The 26,097-nt window shown below is 44.6% G+C and overlaps 1 protein-coding gene across 1 annotated transcript; it reads right to left on the reverse strand.

Annotated features, from left to right (window-relative positions):
- Positions 1–26,097, reverse strand: cdh10a (cadherin 10, type 2a (T2-cadherin)). Its single transcript, XM_061666484.1, has 12 exons — positions 26,003–26,097; positions 18,160–18,500; positions 11,154–11,448; positions 8,486–8,605; positions 8,054–8,221; positions 7,348–7,529; positions 6,061–6,314; positions 5,001–5,137; positions 4,791–4,912; positions 4,186–4,294; positions 3,764–4,015; positions 1–1,113 (listed from the first exon to the last, which is right to left on the reverse strand). Exons 2-12 carry the CDS (start codon positions 18,361–18,363, stop codon positions 623–625), a joined length of 2,334 nt encoding a protein of 777 aa, XP_061522468.1. The 5' UTR covers positions 18,364–18,500; positions 26,003–26,097; the 3' UTR covers positions 1–622.

Consider the following 26,097-nt stretch of genomic DNA (forward strand, 5'->3'; position numbering starts at 1 on the left):
TCAAGCAGCATGAATCCAGTGTTTTCCTACAACGTACACTTTCTGGTTACATGTTACGCCTACATGATGAAATGATTCCAGTTTGAAAAAAATTAACTGCACCAACCGTTCACATGGACATTGCCGATCAGACAAATAATAGCAAAGAGTATATACGGTGTTTAAAAACACTTTGTACATGTACAGTTTTCCATGGAGTGACTGCGCTCCCAAACACAATCCAGTGCCATTAAACATTGAGGGTATACAATACTGCTATTGCTCTGCTCAATTACAAAACACATTTCCACGCCATTGTTCACAAAAAAGTCCTAAAAGTCAAAAGGCATCTTTACTTATTTACTTATGATGACCAAAAACAGTAAAACTTTGAGAATCGGAGTGTCCTGGTCAAGTTCTAATCCTCGTCAGCCTTCAGCGCGCGTGAGTGCACGTGTGAGAGTCAAGCAGACAACTAGTGGACTAGCGCACTAGCTCGCGCAACGGACATGAACAGATAATAAGCTTGATACATAGGTAGGCTGACGGTAGACTTGCTAGCTCGCAGGCTAGCGGGACGAAGAGTGGGCCTGGCTAGCTCGCTAACAAACAGACCGACTGGAAAAACGGGATCGGGTTCTTTCTAGGTCTCCCGATCGGGGCTTCTCCCGATGTACATTTCCGCTAGCTTCTTGAACTGCGGTCCCCAGCTGCTGAGGTAATCGTACTCCTGGTCCCCCTCTGTGGCGGAGGACTCCAGCGAACTGAGCGATTCCGCCAGAGAGCCGCTGCCTTCGTAAGCGTACGTGGCCAACGAGTCATAAGGGGGCGCAGTCGGGTCGCTATCGTTCTCTTGAAGCCTCCCGTTAATGAAGTCTCTGACGTCCGTGTTATCCTTTATGGGTGATGTCCTCCGAAAGGAAAACAGCATTTCGGGGATGATGTCCCTGCGTAACTTGTTAGCATCCATCACCTCGGGGTTGCGTAACGTTCCGATGTCGAAGGCCTGCGTGTCCTCCTCGCCACCGCCCTCGTCGTTGTAGCTGACCACGTTGTCCCGGACGTCATCTTTGGAGATGATCAGAGGCTCTTTCTTCCTCTGCCTCTTCAGGGCGGCGAACAAAACCACAATCACTGCGCACAAAAACATTGCGAAAGAGAGGGTACGTGGCCCAAAAAATTATACTGGAAAGGCCCAACAAAGTTACAGTGAACCCATGCTGTTATTATATTGCTAGAAGATGGCAGCAAAGCAATTGTTTTCTATTCGACATCGTTATGGCCTAAGTGAAGCTCTTCACATAATTTAATCATAGTGCATGCCACAAGTTGGCACCAAACCAAGATATTTCCATTACACATGGCTTTGGCCTGAGCACAAAAACGCTGATTCGGTGATTTATTTATTTATTTTCCCCAGTAACGGAGGATAGGTTTCCCACCAAAAATCTGCAGATTCGTGAATGCCTAACTGCGAATATGTGGAGGTTCACTGTATCACTACAGCATTGGTATAACTGCACAGTCAAATTTGGAAAAAAACTTACATTTACAATAAATGTTCCCATTCACCGCCCCCACCAACCCCCCCCCCCCCCCAACCCCTGCAATCGGTGAACATCGGCAATATAGAGAGACCACATAAAAACATTCAAACAAACAAAAAAAAATTTAAGTTTAAACCAAATCACACTTTTTAAACACATTTGAACTTATTTAAACCCACTTTTAAAATACATTGTAAACAAAGTCGACAACTGGTTCATGCAATTTATCCAGAGCTGATTCCTCCTAACGTTCTCCACACTGTTTTTTTCATTCTTTTCTTTTCTCTTCCCAACAAATTCAACACCCTCAATATGCCTGCTAAACACCCCAAAGCACAACTCCACCCACCACCCCCAGCCTTTGTTTGTCTTCCTTATTTTAGTTTGTTCTGTAATTGACACTTGTACCTTTCTGTACGTGTCTAATAGTCCTGTGAATGCTGCATCTATATTAAAAAAATATTTTTTTAAAAAGGTGTGGGGGGGGGGGGGTAAGGGGCGTTCATGCTAACATGTAGAAGGCATTACCAAGCGCCAGGGAGCTTAAGTGCAGTGGAAAACATATTTGCTGCCACTGATGAATTCTCAACGCTGCCTCGGGCATTCCTCTTCTATTATTAAAGTTTCAATGAGAGAGCTTTTTCTTTCTTTTCCCTTGAATGGCACGTTGACTGTATAAAATGTACCTTGCACTGAGGATACTTTTATTGCTGGCCGGCACACAACCTCTCAAATCTCCTTTCATTCTTTTAGCTGCGGCGACGCAGTTAGTGGTTACCGAGTGAGAGTGAAAAACAATCTTTGAATTTTTGACAAGCACGAGTCCTTCACCTTTTCTGTCCTCACTGCGGGTGGCGTGGTGGTCCACTCGCTTCCCGGCCGAGTGCTAATTACAATGTGGCGCACGCGGGGTCGGACGGGGGTGCAAGGTGGCTGTTTGAGTGGCGCCCTGTGATCATTTCTGACGGATTGGCTGCCGCGTTCTGGGACGTGACAGAGTGGGCGCAGTGAGGAGGACACACACAATGCTGATGTTCAACTAATGGACGCAAGCTGAGGCCAGTGTGATCTTTTGTCAAGCGCGAAACCCGTTAGATGGAGAGCAGATGTCGCGATGGTTTGCTGGCGAGGAGAATGATTGGGTTAAACTGTCAGTACACCATAGACGCTTTGGCAAAACGTTTGGATGACAAACGACGACTCAATCATGGTCGACTACACCCCTTAGATGGCCTTGGATCATAGTGCTTCTTCCTAACCGAACCTTCAAATCCTCACGGAAAGTTCTCGCTGGAGTGTGGAAGCTGGGGATTGGTGACTCAATCAAGGAGTGTACTAGATCCCTTAGATGACCCTGAATCTTCAGTATTTTCCTAACCTAACCCCTCAAATTTCATGGACAGTTCTGTCAGGAGTTCTGTCAGTTTCTGTTCTGAAAGCGAGAGATTGGTATGCAGCTACGCACTCTGAAACAAAGTCAATGAAAGCTGGTGAAACTCAAACTCAACATGGAGAAGATGGAGCTCGTGAAGTGCTAGGTTCGAAGCATCTCTCTTAGCATCAACTCCATCCACCCTCTCAAATCCATCAATTCAGCTAGCCTTCTTCCCGAAAAGCAATCCAAGACTTGCCCCATCACTGACTGTCGCCGAGACCTTTGATTATCTCTTATTTTCGAGTCTACTGCAACGGATTGCTGTATCTGGGGTGCCTTGCAAGTCCATGGACAGGCTCCAATACAGTATGCCCAGAACTGTGCTGCCAGAATTTTACCCGCTCAAAGCCCTGGCAGCACATTACCCCCGCCCTTTCGCACATTCACTGGATCCCAATCAAGTTTGTGTACTCTGAACCTTATTATCAGCAAATCCCTCCAAGCTTTTGGCCCCACCAAACAGTGCATCCGGAAACTAGTCAAATTTTGTTCCTGTTTCAGCCTTATTCCAAAATGGATTGTATTCATTTTTTTCCTCACAATTTTACACACGACACCATATAATGACTTTATAATTTATTTTCTGATTTTTGTTCATATGTATGAAAATAATTAATAAATTAAAAAAGTAAATCATGTACATCAGTACTCACAGCCTTTGCCATGAAGCTCAAAATTGAGCTCATCTGGTTTCTTTGGTTTAATATACTGTAAGTATACCTGTGGTGAATTCAGTTGATTGGACACCTGTCTTTTCATGGTTCCAAACAGCGTTATCACGGTCCCACACGGCAGAACTTACTGAGCAGAATGATGACGCAGAGCAATATGGCCACCAGGGCGCCGGTGGTGAGTCCATCAGAAAAGGGCAGCACCTCGGGGCTGCACGACTGCATGTTGCCACGGCTGTCGCAGGCGCAAACGCGCACGATCAGCGTGCTGGTACTGCTCTGGATGGGGTAGTCGTTGTCTGAAATTACCACAGGCAGAAAATAGACGCTCATCTCGCGCCGGCTGAAGCTTCCCCGCCGGGTCAGGATATTGGCGGTGTTATCTGCAGGAAGAGGAGAGAGAACAATGAATGGTGACGACCAACCTTTTGATAACCTTGTCAAAACTTGTAGCAAGACTGGACTGCTAATATTTTTGTAGAAGTCACCGCATGCAAAAAGTTTTAATTACACTCGCAGGGGAACCTGTGCAAAAGTAACAAAATTTGCTCACCTTCCCGGTCACTAATGGTGAAGTTTGGATTGTCTGCCTTAATACTGAAGACAAACTTATGTCCAACCAGGGGCTCGTCTGTATCCACAGCACTAATAGTTTGAATCAACTGTTTGAGAGTTGAAAAAAAGAATTAGCAATGTGGAGCTAGTTCGGGGAATTAAAATGATCGAAAGATTACAGGAATCACAATGATCTGCAAATGAGCTAATTAAAGAATTAGCATTCTCTCGTTTGGCTCTGCTGTGAACGACAACAACTCTTGGATGGCGACACAGACGTGCGACTGTGCGGCGCTAACGTGCTAACAGCAACCTTCTTCCTCTCTCAATGTCAGCGAGAGACCGGTTTTGCTGCCAAGTCGTCTGGTACTTTGCCCAATGATGGTTTGGATTGCTGTTTGTTCTCTCAACTTTACTTTTTCCTCATTGGGTAAGCGAGTTGGGTATTCAATGTGCAATATAAAGATCAATGACTTGTCTTTGAGCTGTAGTCATAAAATGTGAACTGTGGAACGGAGTAGTTATCATTCCTTACCACCTCTCCGCGTTTCACTTTGCAATTCATATTAAATTGCACTCATTAGTTTAGTATTAGCTACGTACCTGTCCTGCTTTGACGTTCTCGCAGACGAACGTGTCATAGGACATGGCAAACTCCGGGGCGTTGTCATTCACATCCAGCACTTTGATAAATACTGGCACACGGGCAATCTGACGTGGGTTGTCTACCACAAACAGAGGGGTTAAAATTGTTAGTTTGTCGGTACTGGTAGTACACGCTAATAACCAACGGGTAAAAATTGAACGTTGTACTTATTTCTGCAGCCATCACGGAGATGTTGTGCCATTTGGACATTTCTCTATCCAAAGCTTTCCGGGTTGTAATGGTGCCATTTGAAGAATCGATGTTAAAGAGCCTCTCGAGGTCGGTGTGACGATCAATGGAGTATCTGCACCAAGTCGCCAAAGCATCTCATCAGTGCTGCCAAATTTTCTACCAGCATCGCATGCTGGATCTTTCGCTTTCGAGGCTTGCCAGATGTAAATATTTTGTTATTGTATGCTGCAAGCGTCTGCACGTAATCTACTGCCAGTAGTTTTTCGTAATGTTGCCAGACAAGAAAGATCTGCAGGGCTGCAACTCGGGCTAGGGAAAAAAAATCCAATAACTAAGTTGACTTCAAAAATAGGTCGACGCAGAATTTCTGCCTGGAAGCTCCGCCAGGACAACTGATAAACTTTTCCAAAAACGGCAGAGGAACGTCTGTAAGTGATTTTTAGGACACTATTAGATGTGTAATGTACATATAACATGACATAACAAGTGTGCATGGTCGTCAGCGTTTTTTTTTTTTTTTTTTTTATATATACTTTACTCGATTACTCATATTCGATTAAATATCTATAGGATAATCAATTCTAAAAAGATTTGAGCGTAACAGTCACGACGGTTCGTTTGTAACTCACGTGTGTGTGTTTGTGTGTGTGTGTGTGTGTGTGTGTACTACCGGTCTTCCATTCCTTTACAGTTTTTCACTGTTCTAATCATCCAAACGTATGGTAAAGTACACCATGCAGTGTTAGCAGACTGTAGCACTCCGTATTTGCTGAGCTGCGTCAATCAATACCACTAATAAGACCCGTTCACTTTGCATGCCTGACCGCAGAGGATTCGCAGCCTTCTGGGACATAAACCGCCTCTCTATACACTTCACTGACGGCTTCCATCAGGACTCTCGATTCGTACATGGAATGATGGGTTTTTAAGAGGTGACGAACTTCCTCTGAATTGAAAGTAAATAAAATAAATCACTCCTTTATGTGCTGCCCCTCTTTAATGTCACTTAGTTTTCGAGTGTAAATTATTGCGTACTTGACCATCTTGTTGTCGGCGTCGGGGTCCCGGGCCGACACCACGCCCACGAAGCTACCGGCGGCCGTGTCCTCGTGCACCTCGATGATGTAAGGGTTGCGTGTGAAAACGGGGGGCTCGTCCACGTCTTCCACCGTGACCTTGACGGTGGCGAAGTCCTTGAACTGCAGACCCTGGATGTACCTGGCGTCCAGGTACGTGTTTCTCACCTCGACCCTGAACTCGTAGTCCCGCTTGCTTTCATAATCGAGCGCCTGCAGATGAGAGGGATCAGCATCAGGAATCTCACCGCAGGACTGTAATACGCACTTCAGCGTATTCCATTTGCCGGCCTTTATCTCAACAGCGCTCTCAATTGGAAGCTGCAAGTCAGAGTGAGGAATGCTGATCGGGAAGATCTTGGGGGAAAATGATGAGTTTCTGGCAAAAGACTCCTTTGATATTATTCGTTTCAAAGGCTCAGGATATAGCTGGTTTTATACGTCCCTCTCCAAAGCAAATTCTGTCATTTATCCTTTCTCATGTGAATGAACCTTATCAGACAGCACTCTCTAATCCAAAACGCTGCGATTGTGCGTTGAAGTTACTCACTATGAGACGTAAAAGCTGATAAAAGTTCAGTTAAATGAAAGCACACAGGAAATACGCTCAGTTTCACTCCATCCAGGAACTTAAAAAGTGACAAGGTAATGCAGCGAGAAAGCGTGATAACAAAAGCAGTTTTTTTTTTTTTTTAATCGGGCAGTGGTTCAGGATTCATTCGGGGGGGGGGGGGGAGTGAATTAGGCAGATCTTCTTGTGGGGTTTAATGTGTCTCAGCCACATTAATCTGTGTGGCGCTCTACGTTTCGGTGCCAGACGTTTCTCGCAGATGGGAAGTGCTCACTGCAGATCATACCAAATGCCATAAAACGGGTGTCGAACTCACAGGTCACATTGCAGTTATGGTGCACCTTAAGAGAGCCGTTAGGACTGAGAACATGACATAAATGTATAGTCACCACATCAATTGACTCTGCATTTCATTGTTACTATGCATATTTTTAACCACAAATTGAGATTGAAAGTAGACATAGAAAATAGAGACAACCAACTATAAAAATGATGGTTCAATTTATGTGAAGAAGGGACGTCATATGCAATTTTGTTGCAGATTTTCTGCCAAAATTAAAAGAACATAATTTTAGCAAGAAACACGAAATACGCGCACTTGATTTGCCGCAAAAAAGGACGCGGCGGGCCCAATCTGCCTCGATTTTGACACGTGCCATCAAAACACCAACTCACCCTTTTGATGAGGACGACGCCCTCCTGCGTGGTTTTGTCTGTGACGATATTGAAGTTGTCGTGGCCTCCCACCACGCTGTACTCCATCTCGGCGTTGCGGCCCACGTCCGGGTCGTCGGCTTTGATGCGGCCGACGGCGCTGCCGATCTCCGTGGACTCCACGGCGGTGATGCGGAAGGAGTCTGAAAGGGGTCATTGGAGTGGGTTGTGTGATTAACTCGAGGTCATCTGTTCAGGTCGTTTTTCACCCGTTTTGACAATTAACAGCAATGAAAATACCTTCAATGACTTTCTGACTTTTTCCTATACAGTGTACACTGAGGCTGTGCTACTGGACACATTATAAAATGAATTTTAGATTCATCTGTGTGTGTGTTAAATCAAGGAAGATGGTTGTAATGGTGGAAACTGTGAAAATGTACATGCCAGAAAATATAGTATTTTTCATGGCACATTGCTAGCAGTGGCCAAGAGTGAATGTGAAACGGTCCCGAGAAACTGTCTGTCTTTGAAACATGCGCCTGTTGGTCTTTGAAGGGTCATGGGGGAATCTCGAAAGTGTAAAAGAACATAATGATCGCACTAAACATAAGGAACAGACGGAGGTCAGAGGGTCCTTTACACAGGCGCTAGGTCTGCCCGTGTAAAAACATGTACCTTTTGAAAAGGTCTGTAATATCTAAGGGTTAACGAAGGAGATGCTTACGATTGGCAAAGCGCGGCGGGCTGTCATTGACGTCAGAGAGGGTAATGCTGACCGTGGTGGTCCCCGAGAGGCCCCCCATCTGTCCGGCCATGTCCTTAGCCTGGATCACCACCTGGTAGTTCTCCTTGACCTCCCTGTCCATGCCGGGCAGTGCTGTCTTGATGGTTCCTGAGAAGAAAAAGAACGACTGACACATTCTCTTCCCTGCTTTAAGTCGTCTTTCTCCTAATTAGCTTAGTGTTTTAAGAGACGGATTTGCAGGGTTAGTAGCGGAAAACGTGTCTTTAGCGGTGCTTAAGAACGGGGAGAAAGAAATCCTCATTCCACGGGATGCTGTTTAATGTTCCGTCACACTCTTAACGAGACCTTTTTGCAGACTGCATACGAGCAGGGGGCTCACTGTTAAGGCGGGGGTTGCTTTGCTCAGCATACCGTTCTCAGAATCCACAGAGAAGTAAGGCTGTCCCTGCAGAATGCTGTAGACCAGCTTGGCGCTGTTGCCGTACGTTTGGTCGTCGGCGTCCGTTGCCGTCACGGTAGCCACAGAAGTACCTGTAAGAGAAGAGAAGCAGGAAGCTGTGAGCCTGAAGCGGAGGCCTCTATTAAAGCTAGGCCCCATTGTGCTCATTTTGTATACGTAGTAGGTTGACTTTACTCAATTTTTCATCCCAAGCACTAACTTGGTCATTAATAAACACTGGCTAACACCGAGAGTTGTAAGAAAGAGGTGAGGGAAAAAAATACTCTAAATTGTCCATGAGTGTGAATGTGAATGATTGTCTGTCTGTCTGTTTGTGCCGTGTGATTCGCTGGCACGAAACGTGATAGAAAATGGACGGTGGCGGGAAAACGCCGCAAATGCAATCAATCTGGAGGATTACTTGCACCTGCAGTGTACATTTGATCCACAAGAGGGCGCTCTGTGTTTGTTTCTTGAAATGTTAAAAATGAAACACCTAAACAAAAAATATATATATACCCCTTTAGTCAGGCAGACACCACCTTGCAATATTTTGCCCTTAAATAACCTCGTAAACAGGCCGTTAAATGTCGGCTCTGCATAACATTGCGGTTGAATGATAACGCCACTTTATTGCGCTTATTGCGGTGAAATGTCACGGTCGGAGCAATAATGAAGGCTGTCTATTGCGGAGGGGGGGGGGGGGAATAAAAAATAAAATAAAAAAGAGAGTAAGTGAGAGAGAGACAGAGAGAGAGGCGTCCTGTTGCTGTTCCATATCCTTCACAAGGCCAGGCCGCAAATGGCGTCCTTGGCATTCAGGAGACCTCCGCTGCCGCGTACCGTTCAGGTCGCCGAGTCTGGCCGCCTACCAACGAAGCCTTGAACATCTGTCCCACTTAGTGCCAGAACCGATGGCTGCTGCCTCTTCATGGCCGGCTGACTTGATGAAGCGCGGTGTTCACTCCAAACGGTTTATTAGTCGGCCCGATGACTAACGGCGACCCTGACCCATATTTACTCAGCATCATGAATCCCCCAAACAAGCCTTTTTGTTATTTGCCACGCAGATAATTGGCTTTTGATTCACCCCCTGATTGCTCAATTGTATTAATTTGTGACCACGTAATTGAGTGTTGTTTTTTTCCCCAACTGGCATTGGATTATGCTTTATAGGCATAGCGCTTATATTCAGGCCATTTGGTTTATTTATACTCTGAACGGAATGAAATAAATGCGGCCAAGCAAATCCTTAATTGGAGAGAGTGACAATCAAAACATAAAGCGTGTGGAGCGCCTATTAAAAATGGAAAATTACATGGCTTGTTGTGAATGTTTAATGAGTCTGACCAAACACAAATCACGAGAATACAACATCACGTGACGACTAAACGAGCGCCACCGCTGCCGCTGTGTGTTCTATTTATCATCGCGATTTAATGAATGAACACGAACGAATGGACTGCTTATCAGACGTGACGCTTCTCGCTCTCTAATTCACTGGAAAGTACTTTAAATATTTGCATCGACTGCCGTTTCAGACGCTTTGGATTTGCACTTTCTGTTTGTTGAGCTGCAATAAATTTAATACACACAAATGAACATTTTGGATCAGGCAGCAAAAGACAAAATATAAGCTCATAGCAACGGGTATACTTCTTTATCGACGAGTCGCTAGTATGTAGCTTAGCTCAATTACCTGGACCTAAGCAGCTTTTAGCTACTGGTATTCTTTGTTGCTAGTTTGTATTATAGTCCGACTCGATGTCACTTGTATTTTTAGTAAAAAACATATACTGATTTCTTGTCAACTTGAGCAACCTGTCAACTTTAGTGACATAACAGCAACTGCTATTATAGTTTATCAACTAGTCGCTACTATGCAGCTTAGCTTGCTTATATTTTTGGTCCAAACCAAAGCAGAATTTTTGTCAATTTCAGGAACTGAAATTAGAAATTTTCAAAACGTATTTTGATTGGATCTCATTTATATTTTTGGTCCAAACAAACGAATCTTTGTTGACTTGATCTCTCTTTTAGACACAACAGTAGAAGGTCAAAGTAGCGTCATAACAACAGCTAGCCTTTTTCTTTCTTTCTTTTTTTTAATGGCTGACTGACATGCTGCTGAGCTAACATCTCATCTCATCTTTTTTTTTTGTCCAAATAAACGCTTATTCTTTGTCAAGGTTAGCATATTTTATCAAATGCTAATCAAACATATGTACAGTATATGCTTTACATTGGCAACTTTGTTACTATTATGTAGCTTAGCCCGATTGTGTCTCACTTGTATTTTTGGTCCAAACCAACGCTGATTCTTTGGCAACTTTTGCTGACTTAAGCAACATCAAATGCGCTTCTATTGTACTTCATAGCGAGCATGTAGTTGGCTCAATTCGTCATTTTGAATTCAAATAGAGGCTGAAAATTCTAGCAACTGCTACTCATGTCAACTATCTTGAGATGTGTACTAGTCTCACTTATATTTTTGGTCCAAACCATCCCTGGTTCTTCATCAACTGCTTGGTTGACATTTAATTCAGTTGCCATCTAGCTTACATTTTTGGTCCAACTCAGTGCTGGTTCACTTCCACTTACAGAATATCTGCACTTTTCTCAAAATCAATGTCCCCTCACCGACATCTGACATCTCTGGCACACTGGCGAAGTAGATGTCCCGCTCAAACTTGGGCGCGTTGTCGTTGATGTCGTGGATCTTGATGTTGAACTCTGTGTCGGGTTCCAGCTCTTCGTTGGTGATGCGATCCAGTACCTTGGCGTGGAGCGTGTACATGGCCTTCTCCTCGCGGTCCAGCTTCTTGGTGGCGTGGATATCGCCCGACTTTTCGTCTATCAGAAATAGCGCGCCGGCGCCGTCTCCCGTCAGGACGTACTTGACGGTGCCGTCGTCTTTGTCCATGTTGGAGTGTATCTGGGAAATAAACGCAGAGTATTTTAGAAATAGATATGGATATAAAGATTTTTAGCCTTGGCCTGTTTTTTCTGTTTGGAGAAGAAGCCCTTTGAGCTACGATTGCACCTCAGCAGTCAGGTTGCAAAACACAACTTACGCTCCAAAGCTGCATTCAAAAGCGTTTTTAAGTGCGATTCTTCTAACTAATTTGCAGCGCTTGAACATTCAAGTCATTATTTTATTTTTTTTTGTATCGGACGACTGCGTCCGACCAAATCGATGCAGCGGCGGCACATTAAGCGCACATTACGTCCCATAAAATCCCACAGAAGACCTTTTTATGCTCCACTTCTCCTTTCTTCTTTTCAAGCAGGAGCTCTGATCTAATGTGTCTCCTATTTTGTCTTATTAGCACATCTTGCTCAAGGACATGGAACACTACTTCTCGGTGGTTGTTTATGGCTGATGACGAGGCTCTGATGTATTGTAGTATGTGCTGTTTGTAGAACATTTTCCACATAGATCACCGAAAAATGCGAGATTCCTTTTCCTGTGTGTATATTTATGGCTTACAAGTTTTGTATTATTTTTTTTTTACTTACGTTATAGAGATTCTTTGGTGGCTCCCTTTGATGGCTAATGACATCACAAAACTCTTGAACCCTAATTTTTAACACTAACCTTGTCTTGAAATCCTCATTTTAAACCTTAACTCTTACTTGAAACCCTTACAGCAACATCATAGGAACTAGTTTTCTCCCATCGACTAGTCACTAGTTTGTTTCTTATTTTAATTGGAGATCGCTTATATTTTTGGTTCCAAACCAATGCCGATTCGTCAAATCCAGCAACCTTTTGTCGCTTTATCAGCTTTTAGCAGTTTTTGTCACTAGCATGTATCATAGTTTAATTACATTTAGCTCACATTTCAATGTGTCTTGTCGTGACAGAAGTCCTCACGACTCTCGATTTTTCTTCCCCAAAACAGGCGAGACACGCTAAAACGTCCCGCCAGTTCCTGTGACATATTTCGCGAAGCACGGTGTTGGATTTGTCTTCCAAATTGCACGGTTGAGGAACAACTAGAAGCTGACCTGCGGCTGCGGCGGCAGCTAAAATTAGTCGCCTTTGACCTATCCATCACCTTCTAGGAGAGGGTGACAGACGCTTGATTCAAGCTCATTACACCCGTGGATCTGTCAGCTGCTATTTTTAGAGCGCTCGTCTCGTGCGTTCAATGACAAGTCATTGTACGTCGCTGTAAGACGTATTAATATTAATGTTGCAACGCTGTGAGGAAGCTAATTATTTGTTAGCTGGCTAGAAGACTGATGTCAACGGCTCAAGTTTGTTTTGACCATGCGGAATGTAGGTGTAAACTTTGTGTGTGTGTGGGGGGGAGGAATAGGATTCTGTCACTCGGTGATGAAAAATGAGTTGAAAAGTATCGTGGTTGCCAGCTAGAACTTCTACTCGCCTGATTTGCGAGTGTGGAAGGACGTCGGATTTACAAGGCCTTAGAGACGCAAAGGCGGGGCCTGTGAGTGACAGCTTTATGCCGACGAGCTGTTCGCAGGAATTTGTTTGCATCTAAATGGGCTTCCACGTGTGCGCTTACCATGAACCGCCCGCACCTTGTTACGACCTGCAGGGCGCCGCGCAACAATCGACTCCCAGGACAACATTTTTATCGTTATTGTCGACAGGAGCTCGTAGCATTTTCCATCAGCTGTCATCGGCTTATTTCCGTAATGGGAAGCTACGCCGCCAGGCTGTTTACAGCCTAACGTGCTGTGTCTTTACCAACGTGGAATTCGCTTGGCATGTCTAGTCTCAAGAGGCCATGCCTGAAAAGACGCAAGAAGGCTTACATTTTTGGTCCAAGTTGGCCATTTCCAGCCGTACTTCAAAGATGAAATTGTGCTAGAGATTTTGGCCGATTGCTACCAAATTTGAACCATGCAAACTAGACAGATGCATGTTGCTAAATTACCGTTCTTGTCGTTGCTTGCGGTCGAAGCATGGCTTGCGACGTTTCATGACTTGCCATAAAACATGAAACTCTAACAAGTCAATCAACAGACTTTTTTTAAAGTTCCACTCCGAAGGCCAGTTTCCCTGAACAACAACGTGTATTGTGAATAGACCCACAAAAAAGTCTTAAGAAGCCAAACCTCAAAACGCATTTCAGTTTTGGTTTCAATAGCAATTCTCGATCTGATTTGACCGTTTCCAGGTAACCCTCAAAGATTAACCTATCCCTGAGATTTCATCTGATTACCAATATTGTACCACATAGGCTATACTAGACTGATGGAAGAAGCTAAATTGTGGCACATTATAGTTCCTGTCATTTAATGTGGATTGAGCATGACTGTGAGGTTTGATGATTCGCCATCAAACAACAGATGACTTTTTAAATGAAAATTAAAAAAAAAAACATTTCGTCCTCGGAGCCATCTCTCCTTGACCCCCTGACGTATTCCAACAAAAGTTAAGCAGGGTGTGGCATGAAGGACTTTCCGAAAAGCCCTGTACATTTGAAATAAGCTCCTGACACTTCGATTGTCTGTAAACTTGCACCGAGGACCTAATCTTTAACATATGTGCTAATTATTGAACTTCCAAAACCAAACGTCTTTCCCCTCCTGTAGCCGTGCAGATTGTGCAAACAAGGAGTGTGGCAAGGAATCTAAAAATAATTGTGTTGAGCCAGGCTCAGTTGTGCGTCACAAGCAGGCAGCAGAGTACAAGAAACACGTTGTTGCAGCCTCTTACAAATCCTTACATGAAGCGTCTCCACGCGGCTTTCGCAAAATCAAATGCTTGCACGGTAACAGTGTATTTGCGCACATTTGGTGGCTCCGCTTGGAAAAAAAAAAAAACGCCTTTTCATGGCCATACAACACAAGCACAGAGGAGAGCCTTGATGAGTGAAATTGCCTCGCACAAACACTAAGGAATTGTCTGCAAAGCAAGGAAATCATTGGCAATTCTTGTCAGCCCTCCGCGCCACGTCGCTCGCTGCTGCAACGAGGAGATAGCGGAACAGAATGGAGACGGAATAATTACTCTTCCGCCCGCTCTCGCTGTGTCTTTACCGTTAAAACAGTGCAGCAGCATATAGTGCGTTTTCTGCAGGTCCGACTCGGACCGCACGGTAGCTGTAGGCTGCTTTCTTTATATTATATTTCTTTCAAGTGGTGAGCGAGGCCACCGCCACATCTCAAGGCTGGCAAAAAATATGAACACAGCCAAAATGAAACGGTAATAATTCTTATGAAGGCAAGGGTTTTATGAGCCAGGGCACAATGGAAGGTGCCAGCGCCTTAATGGGATTTTGCTCCCCACTCGCCCCCGCTCGCGTGAAGTTTGTGGATGTATTGCTCAGCATTGCAAGTGTTCGCCGGCTTTAGAAGTGGGCTGCCGCAGCTGCACACAGTCAGCCATCGCACTTATTAGCCGCCCTGTGAAAGTCACTTCAAATGGGATTGGATGGGTTTATGCTTTCCATCCGTGCGCTGCCACCGCATCACTGCCAGGAAGTGGTGGCAAGTAACAAGTACAAATACATCGTTACTGTACTTAATTCATTCACTGCTACGGATGTTTGTAACTGTCAACTGGAATCCAACTGACGTGTATATTCGTTAAAGGTTTTTCGAAGGGTACACGTGGAAAAGGTTCTTGCCCAGCTTGTCTGTGAAATTCTGGTTTATAAACTGCTGTAATGACTAAGAGATCCCTGTAGATGGCCGCATTGCATCGCTTTGGATTTGAGATCAGATAGCATTTGAGTAGAAGATAAAGATTAGCGAATGAATCTCACCGTGTCAAGTCAATTATGAGGTTGAGAAATGCTAACCTGCTGGAAGTCAGACAAGTTTAGTTTAGGCAAGTTTGCACCTTGCATTTGAACAGAGTATGTATATGTATTGTATCATCATCATTAACATCCCTCCACCATCTGTTGACATAGTTACATTACAGTGAAATTGCAGGTACTATTGTTTCTTGTGCTCACAATTTCCTTTTTTTTTTTTTTTTTTTTACAGGCATTTTGTAAAAACAAAATGTCTTTTTTCGAACCATGGATCCTGTTAAAGGGGAACACGATTTGGATGTGTTTGCCTTCAGGTCTTCTCTTTTGCTCTCAGGCACCATCATCTTATAATTGATCTGCACCTGTGGAGACCAGCTGGCTTAGCATCCAGTGCTCCTGTCTTTAAAAAAACAAAACAAAACAAAAAACTGCCTGCAGTCATTTTGTCTCTCTGCTCGTTGCCTGCGTGAGCTGCGGGTTGTATGTTCTTGTACTTAAACTAATTGAGTCAGCCTTTTTATTAAAATTCAAGCCTTGTGGAGTACAGTTGTGAGGATAGTTTAGACTCTGATTTTTGTTTGTGTTTTGTTTCAAGTCCAGTGTCAGATCAGGTCCAATTTTATTCTGTTTTTCAGTTTATTTGGCACAACCGCCTCGTCCCACACTCCTCCGCTATTGTGTTCCTGTATTAGCAGCTTTCTGTTGTTCAATAAAATCTTTTTTTCTTTTAGGCATAGACAAACTCTGGCTTCATCTTTTTATTGTTGTGTTTTTATCTCCTTTCCAATTCATCATCTAAAGAGTCATAACAGTCCTAAGAAAGTGAACGCTGAGATGAAGAAACAGATTATGTCCATTAGATTAAAACTTGAAATCTTAAAAAAACATGAGCGAGGTTCACTTGTAGTAGTACTTGTAGTCTAATTGGGAAAGTTACTGTATGTACAACACTAAATCCTAATGGATAAAGGCTTTGACACTCGCCAAGGGTGTTTGAAATAATTTCTCAACTGCGGACCTCTGTCCACGGAAAGATGGAAAATCTGCTGAACGTGAGGACAGAGTGGCGAAAAAGGCAAACAACACTTGGCCAGACTCTTGCTACATCACAGCTCTCTGTTCAGGGTGTACTTTTGCCACCTGTGGTGCCAGTGGGCTGAAAACCAGCGCCTTCGTGTTCGTGAAAGAAGTGCACAAACTCTGTCTTTTCTTTGCATGGCATTTGATTGCCGCAATCGAGAAATCAACCTTTTAAGCGAGCGCGCGGAGGGCCGAATCACGAGGTTTGATTGAACATGAAACAAACAAGGCCTCCCGTCGCCGATGCCAAGAAATGATCTTTACGAGTTGGACCATCAAGGAAGCGCCATTAAGTGCTTTCCGCGTCCCTTGTCGCCTCGGTCTCAAAGAGACGGAATTAGTGATACGTGAGCACCTCCCCCTCGACACCAATGACACCCACCCCACCCCCCTCACCCTCAGCAATTCATTACGGCCGCATGTTTTTTCTGACAGCGGAATAATGAAGGATATTGGATAGCAGAAATGAAGCCAGTGCTGTCACGCAGCTGCAGGGAACATCAAGGCGAGGCACGTGGCAGCCGACGCATCAACAGATAACCCGCCTCACACTTGGCATTTACTTTGCTGCCACATCACATAACACAACAAGGTGCATTTCATCCGCCTGGCTGATTGATATGCTTTCTTCTTCCTGCTCCCCGCCATTCCATTTGTGTGTGTGCTTCCAGTGTGATAGCAAAGAAGTTGTCACTTGTTTACCGCCGAGGATAAGGTGTGTGATGAAAGGCGGCCTCCTCCGAGAAAATTGGCTGTCGACAGTCACCACATTTGCCTCGCCGGAGTTGATAAGTGTAGCGTTTCTTTGCTCATCACACCTGTCTTTATTGCGCCAGCCCCGGCCCGGCTGACAGCAGCCCCCTCTCCGATCCGGTAGGAGCGCGAATGTCCCACAGCTCATCATTTTCTGACGGGAAATGCGTTGCGCTGCAGTTTAGGAAGCGCCGAGACTCGTCTTGCTCGCATTTCCACGCCGAGCCGCAAGCTGCTGGGTGGAATCAATCTCCGGATCCTTAAGACCGGCGCAGTTGGCCCGAGACCTCATTGTGTCGGTTGCTCGGACGCACTTGCTAACAAACTCTGAAAATCGAATGCGAGCTGCCCTCCACGAGCTCTCCTGCAGCCGGAGGAACCTTTGCAGCTTCTCTGGAGACCAAGTTTTATTTTGAAAAATCAATAGGTCACAAGTGATTGATTACCTGCTCCAGTCTTGCACTTCCTCTTCTTCACGTTCCCGTGTCAAACAAAAGTCTTTAAATACCTCCGCAGTCAGCCAGGTTCAATACCACACTTCAGCAGCTGACAATCATGGATGTCAACTCGCTCGCTAATTTGGAAAGCCTTTAAAATAGAAAAGGTGTTCCAATTATTCTACAATAGTAAAACTACCTACGACTACAAATTCCCTCAGTAGGCCTACCGACCAGATGACACCAATTTGAATGTCTTGATCCCGATCGGTCCTAATTGGAACAGTGATATTATTTTTTAGTTCCAAGCCAAAGCACCAAATTCTTCGGCCGCATTCAATGACGTAGGCTAGGAAGTATCTCATCTCGTACAACTGCTTTCCATTTGGGTGAATTTCCCGAGTGGAGTTCATTAAAATCAAGACACCTGGAATCTACCCAAAAACTTGCCGCGTCGAACCAAAATGCACGACTCCTCGTTCTATCCTGTGCCTGAGTCCTTGGACTTTTTCGTATGGCTTTTCATAACAGACCTACCCACCTACAGACCTACCCTGGTTTGTCTCTACAAATGAAAAATCTGTCGGAGCTTCCGGTAATTACTTTGGACCCGATCTATTTGGGCACATATGTTACCTTGCCGACGTACTGATGGTCGTTTCCTGTGTATTCCTCCATCAGAAAGAATTGATTCCACATCCATCCCCGCTTGGAGCGCTGCAGAATCCTGCCGTCGCTCTCGGGCATTCCAAACGCATTCCCGATATTCCCAGCCGCGAGCGGCAGGGCGGTGGCGGGCCACAGCGAGCACAGCGTCAGGACCACCTGTCCGATGAGCATGGTATCCGAGTCAGCGGGGGCACAAGTCCGGAACGATGACGACTTGGGAATTACGGAGAGGAGCTTGGTACTTGAAGACGGCTGCTAGGTAGTGTGAGCGCAACACGCATTGTATTCCTCACGGTGACGCCAAACACCTGCGGGAAAACGGGAAACTTGAGTTACAAACGTGTGTAGATCTGAACGAGCACAGAATACACTAAAAGGAGTCCTCGGGTGTTCAAGGTTACGTATGGCGCGCAATGAACTTTACCTTCAGTTAGCACCAAACCTTTTTTTTGTATTTGATTTAGCATAGCCTCAAAGTGTTTTTCATAAAACTATTTATTTTGACTTTAACACTCTGTCATCTTAGGACAGTGAGTCGTTGGACTACAGTATGTTCCCAAAAACTTGGGTTCCGTCCCCCGTTCACCGCAGGAGTTACGTTTCAGACTCTCTTTTAATAAGTAAAAATCTGCATTGTCCTAATTGTATATTTTGTCACTGTTTTTGCGAAAGTACTTCTGACTCCAACGACTGGAGACTAATTCCTCATGTGTTTTTAACATACTTGACCAATAAAGATAAATTGGATGTTTCTGTTTCTAACATAGAGACCATGTAAAAAGGTTTTCTGCAAGACTTAAATGACCCATGCCACACACTGTAAAAACATTTAAATACACTTTTAAAATTCATTGCAAATGGATCTGTAATCATATTGGAACTTACACTATTTTCAAACACACTATAATCATATTTCAACACGTTTTTCTGTTAAACATGAAAAATGATGGACCGTGATCGGTGAACTGCGATATAGCGGGGGATTACTGTACTCCAAATTCAAAGCACACATCAAGAATACTGACGCTTAGCCACACACACTATTATCAAAAATGATGCTTTGACAAAGATAACTGGAAACGCACCCTTGTAGATTGACCAAAATGTATGTGCAGTATTTTAATAGGCAAGTAGATAAAGGCCCACTTAGGGAAGAGATTACCCCTCCAGAGGGAGCATGAGATTGAAGAAGTCATCTGGTTTTGCTAATTATACATTTACACAATGTGTTTTTGTTTAATAAAATTAAACATTCCAAATGTTACTTTCCGAGACGGCCTGTCGTCTTCTACAACGTAAACTCAACGTTAAAGCTTGGTGCGTCGTCATCGTGTTTGTGCAATTAAACATGGCGATGTCAAACGCAGAACATTTAAAATCCCATTGCGATACAAAAAAGCTGTTCAAGGTATGCGTGATGTCAGCACGCCCGCATCACTAGTAAGGATAAGCGGTACAGAAAATGGATGGGTGATGTATTCATTTAGCAAAATGTGGATTATGGTGACCAGTCAGGGAGTTGAAATACTCCAGTCCACGTTTGTAACCCTTTGCGCTCCCCAAATTAGCTGGGATGGACTGCGACTCACTCGTGACGCTGAGGACGAGCCCGGTGGAAAATGGACGACTGTATATAGGATTGGGATTACAGTTCGCATTGGTTTGAGTTGAGTTGCTTTGTACTGCAGTGCATCATCACAAAAGTTAATGTTCCTAACAATTGTGAGTGGAGATACCTCCAGTTAATGAGTTGTTGTTGAACTGCAAATATCATTAAGCATGATGGAAAAAGTAATTTCCACGTGAAATAATGTTTTATTAATGCTGCAATTTCCCTTCTTGTGCAAATGTATCACCGAGGTCGATTGTGTGTTGCTACAAAACCCGAAAGTGTACCTTGCATGCAAACCGTGTTGAGTCAGACACATTCATCAAACGGGATGCTTGTATTTACTGAGCAAAGTAAGCCACGCTCGTCTAATGCGTCCCCAGATGCAAAGCGGGCCTGCGATCGGATGAGTGACGGCCCTAATTCGTCCGTCTGCGAGTTGAGTTTGGTTCGTGGCCTCAAACTATCCCACCGCAGCTCCTCTGTCAGATACTCTGAGATTAATCGTGTCGCTCAGTGGTGGAATTTCAGAGCTAATTTGGTCTTGCGTTCATTACTTCCAGTCAATCCCTTCGATTCCTTTTTTCGCTCCTTTGACGCCACGATGCAATCCAAGACAAATCACCCTGTCCGGTTTATGAAAAGTATTTCCTAATATTGGCACTCTTCTTCCTCTCTGAATCCCCACCAGGACTCGGAGCTGATAGGTAATTTGCCCGCACTTGAATAATTGATGGTCTTTTATGAAGTTAATTGTAATAAATCTCTCTTTCTTAAAGAGCTCATTAAGTACTGTATGTTCCCCCACATCTCCAGCCCAGCACTGGAGGGGTGCTCACCAGTCCGTGACTTAAGCTCTTCAGCGAGGACTCAAAGGTCAGCGGACCACTTGGAACCGATGGCCCACAATTTTGAATACCAGGAACACACAAGACCACAGCCACTTCCGTGCAAAATCGGTGAATCAGAGACGTAACGGGAAAGTCAAGAGTAACGGCAAAGCCAGGACGTATCAGGATTTGTACCACCGATGCCGTGAATGATTGCCTGACGACATAAGCGCCGTGACTTATGTATTACTCGTCAGACAGTGACAATTTATTTCCACACAGGGAGAAGTGAGTCTTGGTTGTTAAACTTCACATCCGGGTCACAGCTGGCCGCTCTTCCCTTTCATGCAGTTTTGCCTCAATACTCAGGAAACTCAAGGGTCGACTTTGACCCACCCATTCCGTGTCGGTGCCTTTCGCACTTAACAGCTACTCGGGAGAGACTTTGACAGGCAGTGTGAAAGGAGGCTTTTCACTATATGGACGATACGCACACATTGTATGAGGATGTGATTGGCTGGAGAACAATAAATGAAATCTTGGGAGTTCCGGACAATATTTATCTGCAGGAATCGGTGAGAATGTGAAAATGGGAGGGAATGTCGCCGCACTGAGATGACCGTTTTATCTTGGCTGCGGGAATAATCCCACTTGTGGCTTTATCCACAATCAACCTGGGATTGCCTGGCAACCAATCCGGGGTGTAGTTCACCTTCCGGGAGAGAATCCAGCCCCTGTTGTGCCTCTGAACAGGATAAGCAGTATCTGTCTAAAGAATAGGCTGTAATTTTGAGGGCTCCTTCAACCATTGAAGGCCAAAGAATGGCCGTTGTAGTGCTTTGGTACACGCATACAGCAGCTGACTCATGACCTCTGATTGCCTTGCAACCAGTCTTTCACCTTTCAGGACAGACTGCGGACCTTGATGTGTCCCTGAACAAGATGAGTACTGTAAAATAATGCATGGATGGATGGATGGATAGCAACCGGTGAGAATGGAGCCACGATCCATAAGAGGGGGTGGAATTCTGAAGGTCTATTTCAAACACAAATGTCCTGAAGAACCCTGAACGCCACAACTAAATTCCTGGAGTAGAACCCTTGAAGAATCCCAGCAGTAACACGTAAACGTGTTTACTTTGTCGAGGTCACCCTGGAGTCTCGGAAACGATAAGGCGGATGGCGGTGCGGGTTTCCGAGGTAAACGTGTTTCCCGTCCAGAGATGACATCGTCTGCGCGTTGTGGCTTGATGATCCTGTCTCCATTTCTAATTTTATTTTCCCCGTTATGTGGACGCGAGTGTGACGCACGCCTTCTCCAGATCAGGAAAACGCCGCCTGGCAATTAATCTGGGCTGACGCTTGTTATTGCATTTTCTAATTAACATTCCCGCCCGTCCTTGGGCTTTAATAGCATTCTGGATATGAATCCTTGATGGGGGTGCGCCTATCACGCGTCGGGATTCTTCCAAACACTCTATTAAAGGATAAGCGAGCGTGCGGAAGCCTTGCCAGTTCCTATGGACTCAAGCTGCATTAACTTATTCAGCCTATTAAAATCAGCGGGAGTATTAAAAAGTTGTTTATGACCAGATTAAGTCAAAAGCAGAAAAAGAAAAACTTGGGATGTGAAGGGGCCAAATGAGAGCGAGTGCACTTTTAAAGTGGCGTCCCGCGCTTGTTATCCTTAATCTTGTGCTAAAACGCATCCTGGCAGGCGCTCGGCTCCGCTCCATTTGTGTAATCTGCAGAATTATACATTCTTGTTTTGCTGAATAAGAACCTCTTTGATCAGACGTAAACTAGCTGCTCATCACGAACGAGAGAGAGAGAGAGAGAGAGAGAGAGAGAGAGAGACGCCTCGCCGGGCATTTTGTATGCTTCCCGTAATTGAACACGCTCACTCGCAACGGCAAACTTTAAGCGACTAAGCACTTTTTGAAACGTCACTCAACACTATAGGGCGGGGAATTAATCCTCCACTCTCCAGCCACAGGATTAGGTACACCGCAATCTGCGGCATCCAAAATTCTGCCTCCACAAAGATGGCGATGCTTCAGTTCGGATTGACACTGTCGGATTCATGAGAGTGGGAGAGTATTTTTTATTATTTTTTTTTATACATGCAACATGTTGTAAATAGAACTGAATGCATCTTCCTTTGGTGTACCCCAAACGTTGTGACCACAGAATGGACGCTTTTAACAAAAAAAAAAAATCAGGACCAAATCAAAATGCATATAGATAGACTTCATTAATACTGAGACATATTTCATCGAGAAATTCAAGTGCAGTAGAACACACCTTGGTGTAACATGTACAGTATGTACAGTATTTGAATGAAAATATGAGCTTTTGATGTCATTAGATTAGTCAGTGTGTACGCAACGTTGGAGCCAGAGAACGTATTCGTTTAGAATCCAAATGTCTATTTTCTTCCAGACTCGACGAGAACACGGCCACATGTGTAACACGCATGTTACATGTTGGAAAAGAAATATCTCTGCCATTCGATTGGTCAAGTGTAACGAGCGCCGCAGCCAGACAGTGTATGTATTACATAACTATTGATGACCAAATAAAAATTATGGAAATGTATTCGTATCATCGCATAGGTCTCGTCCCATTTTGAATCTGTCACGTTAACATCTACACCAGGCAACATGACCAAGCCCAATTTCACCATTTTCATACCATCATAAACAGATCGCACGTACATGAAATATGACACATTAATAATGCCGTTAACTCCTCTGGACATGCTTATAACCGCTTAATAAATGATTAACAATCCTGCATAATTAGCTATCATAGTGGAGAAAAGCCTCATTTAAGCAGTAATTAGCCCTAAAAACAGCACCGTGTTCTTCCCTGTGATTATTACCAGGAAGTCTTTCAGTTAAATATTCCCAATTTATGGACTTTCTGTGTTGCATTTGAGGAGCGGCTTTAACATGCGAGGAAGTTGGGGGAAAACGACCTTTAAAGGCTGCCAACGTGCTCTTAAATTGATTATGCCGTGAAAAGTAAGTGTGCACTTTATGGTTTATGAATGGTAATAAATTGTCCAGAGTGTGTTAATGTGTGAGCGGATGTTTTATTCTGTGAACGCCGTATGAAAAAGGGGTAAAAATCAAATCAAATCATTTTAGATGCTGTGTATTCATTATTATACATGAAGGCTTATTCAATTCAGTGAGGATCTTGAAATGAACGTACATCCTTGCTAGATGTTTCATGCACTCAATGAGATGACCTCCACCAACGCCTCAAAATCTGTCATTCGAAAGTCTATAATTCACATTGCACCAAAATTTGCAAAATGTTGTAACATTTCATAAAAGTGGAACAAAAGAAGTCATTGATACACATCAATATTCATATCTTACAACAACAAAAAACAATCCGAGAAGTCACCTTAGTGTTTCACATAATATACAAATAGGCACTGGAGATATTATATGTTATGTATTGTTTTACTGCGTTCATTGTTTAAACAGGCGCACAAACGAGTGCACACACACTTTTAAAACTACATTATGAACAAAAACATGATCTTCTGCAGACTAACAAATAATCCCAAGTACGATCATGTCATAAACGGGTACGTTCCTCATTGCGTGTATGTGAGACTGCAAAAGCCGGCCAAAACAAAACGTTTCCATCGCTCACATTGGCGAACTTTCGTCCTCAAGTGCGACATCGGCCTGTTCCACAAATGACAGAAGCTAATCGAGTAGCAACTACACGAATGGCCACGTCATAAACAAGCATGCTTCGTCGTACACATATGTAAAACTATAATTGCGGCCCGTAAAAACAACCTTCTCATGTCTGAAATTCATATCAAAATATGAAGCACACATAACAGTGTAACACAAGCCACCGTTGTCATCATGTCTCAACCGAGCGCGACGGTTACTGCATGTATGTAAAACGAACATTTTGAGCCAAAATGGAATGTTCGTGTCTCACATTGGCAAACTTTGTCCCCCGCCAAAAAACTTAACATGGCAACGATCAAGCCAATCGATCTTTTCAAAACAGGCATTTACATTATTACACACAAAACTGCCTTGAGTGAATTTAAAACATTCTTCTCTCTTCCATTGGCTTACTTTGTCCTAAAATACTATTCATGATGGCAATCAAGCAATGATATAATTAACAAGCATGTTCATGAATAAGCGCGTGTAAAACGACATGTTAGTCCACATAAGGTCAAAGAGCAGCTCGCCCCGTGAAGCAAATTTCTTTAAGAAATCCTTCACACGCTTCAATATGTCACGATTAATGACCAAGTGGCACATATTTGGTGAGCGCCGCATGCAAGACCACCAAAGTAGAAGTCCTGCAATTGTGAGGCGGGACCGCGGCGCCTCTTCTCCACTTGGTGGAGCCCTCGACCTTCCGGAATCTTCCTCCTTTCCCCTCTCAGGCAGGAAGGCCTCCGCCGGAGCTCAGTGAGCCGTGCTCGTGTTTCGAAAGCGATATTGTGACACCGAGCACGATTCCTTGTTGAGACACACACACACACACACACACAATCCTCTCCACTTATTTAAAGAAAAACCGGAGGCGGAGCACACTTGTTCCTCATGGACGGCTGCATCCATTTTAGTTGCCCGTCCACTACAGAAGAGATGACGTTTGATGGATGCTCACGTGCATGCATTCCGCTGTTAGCTGGCTCATGTCTTGTCAACTGCGGAGGTGAGAGAGGGGGGAATCTTGAATCGGATCAACAAACCTCACAAACTCAAGTCTAAGCCATGAAGTCAACATGCGCAGAGTAAGTGGCGAGGGATCATCAATCCCTCCGTTTCCTATGACGGGGAAGCTGGAGTCTGTCCTAGAAGACTTCGGGCAAACGGCAGACTGGACTGTGAGGGCACGTACAGATAGAGACGACTATTCGTGTTGTCACAGAGTGAGAAGTGAGACGCACGCCGCCTGCCTGCACCGAAGTCAGCCGAGTGCACCGCCGGGCCGCCGGCGACTCGGGTCCGAGACCATCCGTTTTTCATTCATCCTGTTGAGAGCGGCAGCGAGCCGGAGCCCTTCCCAACCGACTTCGGGCGAAAGGGCAACTACACGCCCACGAGGCACACACCGAGGCAGACGAACATTCATTCATCGTCCCTGAGCGGGAACTGAACCCGTGCCCCCTGCTCCGAAGTCAGGCGAGCGTACCACTACACCATCAGTGACTGCAGTCAATCACTTCGGAACGAGAGACATCAAAATCACAATTCTTGTATCCGAGCTCTCTTTGAAGTTGCATTGCTGCAACGATGCAAGCAAGAAGAAGATTCGGCATCACAAACAAGCAAAAAAAAAAACCAAACAAAAACAAAACAAGCGGTCTTACTTGCGTAACCTGCAGGATGCCGCGATGCTCCTCAGCGGTGCTTAGCAGCCGAGCATCTGACTCCCGCCGCCGGCGACGACATTCCAAGACTGACA

Source organism: Phycodurus eques, chromosome 21 (assembly GCF_024500275.1).
Source record: "Phycodurus eques isolate BA_2022a chromosome 21, UOR_Pequ_1.1, whole genome shotgun sequence".
NCBI lineage: Eukaryota > Metazoa > Chordata > Actinopteri > Syngnathiformes > Syngnathidae > Phycodurus > Phycodurus eques.